Source organism: Alosa pseudoharengus, unplaced genomic scaffold (assembly GCF_046254945.1).
Source record: "Alosa pseudoharengus isolate Yale_2024_CS ecotype anadromous, Long Island Sound unplaced genomic scaffold, YU_APseudo_1.1 YU_APseudo_1.1_scf_24, whole genome shotgun sequence".
Classification (NCBI taxonomy): domain Eukaryota; kingdom Metazoa; phylum Chordata; class Actinopteri; order Clupeiformes; family Clupeidae; genus Alosa; species Alosa pseudoharengus.
Window position 1 is genome coordinate 533,291 of NW_027468689.1, and position 5,000 is coordinate 538,290.

Below are 5,000 nucleotides of genomic sequence, written 5' to 3' on the forward strand. Positions count from 1 at the left end.
TCATTCTCTCTCAATCAAGACAAAATGACAAATGAAAATCAGAAAAGGTTTACTGGACTTTCTTCCAAAAAGGCCCACGACCATATGCAGTACACACACCCTTGCTGTCTCATATACTTTGCCAGTCAAGGTATCACATTCAAATATAGGTGGTCACATTTTACAAAAATACTAATTATTGATTGGGTGCTGCTGGAGAATGTGGGCCCCATGTGATAAAATACTTTTGGGCCTGCATGCTCCCTGTGATGAAAATTTTGAAAAATAACCCCTTAAATAATGACTTCTGGGGAATTTTGTGGAAACTAATTGATAAATTGATTTAAAATATATTATATTATAATATATTAAGCGCTTTCAGACATACGTGTAAGACCGGAGGTTCTGCCGATGTTAAACGGTGGGGCCGTATATCTGAACGACATAACCGGTCATATGGAAGTCCGAATTTACCCGGTGTTTATACTACCTCCCCCCTAGTATTTCCTCCGGACATTATGTAAATGTGCTGTGTCTGAACGAGAAGTAGAACATTCTGTTAAAATCACACCTAGTGAGAGGGCGTGTTGGTGACGTTTCTTTCGTGCGTCCATGTGGTTAGATCTGACTTAAATGCAGTGGTGGAATGTAACGAAGTACAAATACTTTGTTACTGTACTTAAGTAAATTTTCCACGTATTTGTACTTTACTTAAGTAGAATTTATAGTGCATACTTTTGACTTTTACTTCGTTACATTTTACAGCAATTATCTGTACTTTTACTCTGCTACATTTCTACACCATCGTTCCTTTTTACGATACATTTTATGATAATTTTTTTCTCTCTCTGACAAACACGTTTGTTTTACCAGGGCGCGGGGTTTCTACCAAAGATTCTGGAGCGCTGCATGCCCAGCTTCTAAATCTTTGAAACATAAGCTTCTAGTCTAGACCAGGCAAAGCGTGAGCTTGTAGCCATCTGCATTCGGTAGGCTATATTCACCAGACCCATGGCTACACTGGACATGCAACTGTGTTCTGTGCCTTTCTCTGTCTGTTATCTGCAGCGTTAGGGCCTCCTCTCCGATGAGATTGCTATCCGCGGATCAGCGAAGTTACAGGCTATGACCATGCTTCTGTCACACGTCTGATCATTTGCGGCACAAATTAATGGTAGACTATTATAGAACCTCTGGCTGAAAAAAACGTAACATTTTCCAGATTAGGAAATATTTCTTAATTGTGTGTGATCAAATAAAGAGGCATATAATTGGGGGGTAGTAATGTGAGCACTCATTCAAATATGTGCGTCTGCGCAAGTGAAACTGAACCTAATCATAAAGACACCTTTCTCAGTAACTTTTCTGTTCAATCAGCAGAATTGGCATTATGATCCACCCGACGTGTCCCTTGTCTACCCCGTTAAACTTCAGGCTCTCGTGTTTTGCTGAATGATATTTTACTCAGCAGATCACCCTAGTAGATGACCAGAATTACAGTCTTTAGAATTGTAGGTCAGAATGTAAACTGGGCCACAGATGGTAAGCACAATTGCATTAGCTTAAAACTAGTCGAGTATAACCTAAAACTAGCTTAATTAAAATGCCACAGCCCATACTGATTTTTCTTTTAGAATATAGATATTAAGATAATAAATCATTATGCGAATACTTTTACTTTTAATACTTAAAGTACATTTAAAAGCAGGTACTTTTTACTTTTACTTAAGTAGGGTTGCCATTGTGGTACTTTTACTAAAGTAAATATTTCTCTGTGTATTTGTACTTTTACTTAAGTACTGAGTTTCAGTACTTCCTCCACCACTGCTTAAATGCCAGTGTTATGATGGAGTGGCATAGTGCTGTCCAGAAAATCTCCGACCTGGAAAGATGCAGACATCACGGAGCTACTGTCCATGAGGGCATACAACATTTTGATAGAACACATGAAGGGAATGGCACGTTGTAGCCTACAACTGCATGGCAAGGCCAAACGAATTCAAAAGACTGAATCATCATAAGCAGAAGGCGCTGAAAAGGCAGTAGCCTACAGCGACGTCGTTGACGACAATAACAGGAGTATTTAATAAATTGTTAGCCAACACGGGTTTCTGTTCATTGATAGCCTTAGGCAGAATTAGGCTACAGAAAAGAATACAGGATTTTTTTTCTCTCCCGGCAGTAAAGACAGTAGATTCGTGTTTAAAATCTAAATGAAAACTAAAGGTAGGCTATAGGCTATGCATATGACCATCCAGAGGAGGCTGGTGATCTGTCAAGAATGATGAAGATCGTAAGATACAGATGGTTTTATTGTTGCTGTCATTATTACCACAAACACGAATTGACAACGAAACCATGGCGATCGTGGGTTATATCTTGCCTGCTTATTAGGCCATGCACAGCCCTGTCAGAACTCCGTGTAGCATGCAGAGCCTACTGGCAGTTTTCATAGACCATCACCAACTAGTTCGCACTTTGGATATATCGTTGGATTGTGAAAAGCCCAATTTCGAATAACTACAGTACAACAGATGAGGTAGGATGCATCTTTTGCAATTAGAATTTCGTGTTGGTGAGACCTGTTGCCTATCAGTAGACATGTCATCTCTAGTGCTGCCACTAACGACTAATTTTCTAACGACTAATCTTTCGACTAATTTTTCGATTAGTCGACTAATCTAAACGACTATTTTTTTTTTAAATCAAGTGTTTGTTATTTTGTTGTGTACGTTTTATTTTGAACTCAACTAAAGGGAAAACGTAAAATATATATCACCCTACTTTTGTTAGAAGCTGTATTACTGTAAGTAAACTGTTCAAAAACATTATGTATTAAAAAAAAAACACCCATTTAAAATGCTACCTTCAGATCTACAGTAATGTCAGACCTTTGATAGACTTTATTTGTATGACAGTGTTGCCATCGACATAGACAACTTCTTTGACCTGAGGCCCGGTCATGGCATACTTTGGGGTCATAGGGCCCACCTACATGAACCCACCCCCCATCAAATTATCATTATATCACATCACAATTATTATTGTTATGCTATATTGTTATACATGCACTTCAAAGCAGCCAGTGTTTAAAGTGCTAACTTTGTTCACAAATAGTTTGAAAACATGCACATCAGAGGACTGCTTTACTAATGTAAAATATAATTAGAATAGTTCCATTGCTTTTGCATGGTTGCATGATAAATACTTCTCAAAACAACAGCAATTATATGGGTGTCATCGTTTTGGGATGTTTCCCTCATGCAAGCATCATATACTGGTAGGCAAATGGAAAAAATATTTACATATTTAATTATGCCACAAGCTTTTGGCCACGTTATTCAAATTTGACTATACAATACTCTAGATAGTGTATTATAGTCTGTGCTCTGTTTTTATGGAAGTTGCATAAATCCACATTGTTCTATTAAATGTAGTTTCATAATTAAATAGCTTTCCAATAGGTTGAATTGGAGATTTGCTACCAACGTTATCAAGTGGTTTCAGTTTCTCTCGCGCATTGAATGAACGCTCATACCACCATTTAATTGTATGCCTCTATGTTTGATGACACCAAATTAGCAAGTAATTCATACTGATTGCAGAAAAGTTTGTTTTCTTTTTCTGTCGGTCCGCGGTTCCTTGATCAATTGCGCAGCAAATTATCAGACGAAGCCCCGGGAATAATTTCACTCCGCGGCTCCGGACCAGCAATGTCCACGTTACGGCCGGTGCTGGTCCGCGCGGCCCATAGTTTGAGAAACGCTGGACTTTGAAAGGCGACAGGAGTTGAGGACTTTGCAAATGAGCCTAACATCAGCATGTTCAAAACAAGTAGGCTACAGGCACTTTGCGCGCATAGGTTACTTCACTTTATCAGTTGGCTTGAACGCTAAAAAAATATGCGTCGTGACTTATTGACCATGGGAAATGACGCGCACCTTGATTGTTGATATCACGGGCGGTGGCATGTTCGGTTTAACATTTTTTTGTATGAATGAATTACAGTAGACACGCCGGTGCGTTGTGAACGTGAGACACTTCACTTCATTTATTTCAATTTCCACAATACTATATTAGTCATAGTCTGGACTAGCGTAACCTACTAGCTTAGCTCCCCCCACTTAGCTCTGCCTAATAATGAATTGCGCTGAAAGCAGGCAGACACGCAGCTTTGCTGCTGGCTTTAACACTTGCGTGCATAGTGGGGTTTAAAACATGACTGCCAAAGTCTTAATAGCCTGTTTAACATCCAAAGACAGTCATTGTACTTTTCAAAAGTTTATAACAGAGTTAATATAACATTACAGCCGTGTGAGACCAAAAATAAATAGGCGGTCAATAGTAAAACGACTTCGACTAAAAAAATGGCCGTCGACTAATTTTCATGGTCGAGTAGGTCGACTAAGTCGACTAATCGCAGCAGCACTAGTGTGTGTGGTGTGTGTGTGTGTGTGTGTGTGTGTGTGTGTGTGCGTGAGTCCTCACCTGTGCCAAGGGGTGTGTGTGTGTGTGTGTGTGTGTGTGTGTGTGAGTCCTCACCTGTGCCAAGGTGTGTGTGTGTGTGTGTGTGTGTGTGTGAGTCCTCACCTGTGCTAAGGTGTGTGTGTGTGTGTGTGTGTGAGTCCTCACCTGTGCTAAGGTGTGTGTGTGTGTGTGTGTGTGTGTGAGTCCTCACCTGTGCTAAGGTGTGTGTGTGTGTGTGTGTGTGTGTGAGTCCTCACCTGTGCTAAGGTGTGTGTGTGTGTGTGTGTGTGTGAGTCCTCACCTGTGCTAAGGTGTGTGTGTTCAGCGTGCGCGCGCGGCTCTGGGAGGGTGTGGGCGGACTCTCCCGGTCACGGCGCAGCGACTCATGTCTCGTCACCATGGCACTGGTCCTCTGCCGCGGCCTCTCAGGGCTGTGCATGGAGTGTGTGGAGTGTGTGGAGTGTGTGGAGTGTGTGAGCGCGTGTGACGACTGCGTGTGCGCCAGCGTCTGCGTGGAGTGTGTGATGCCGCGCAGCAGCTCGCGAGGGCTGAAG

At 41.3% G+C, this 5,000-nt stretch overlaps 1 protein-coding gene across 1 annotated transcript in view; it reads right to left on the minus strand.

The window, feature by feature from the left end:
* Positions 1-5,000, minus strand: part of srgap1b (SLIT-ROBO Rho GTPase activating protein 1b) — a 104,712-nt gene that overhangs the window by 1,387 nt on the left and 98,325 nt on the right. The window contains exons 19-20 of the mRNA XM_076303772.1: positions 4,973-5,000; positions 4,748-4,897 (exon numbers count right to left, since the gene is read on the minus strand). The exon at positions 4,973-5,000 is cut by the window's right edge and continues 126 nt beyond it. Of these exons, the coding sequence (XP_076159887.1) occupies positions 4,748-4,897; positions 4,973-5,000 (178 nt within the window). The remainder of the gene's footprint in view (positions 1-4,747; positions 4,898-4,972) is intronic.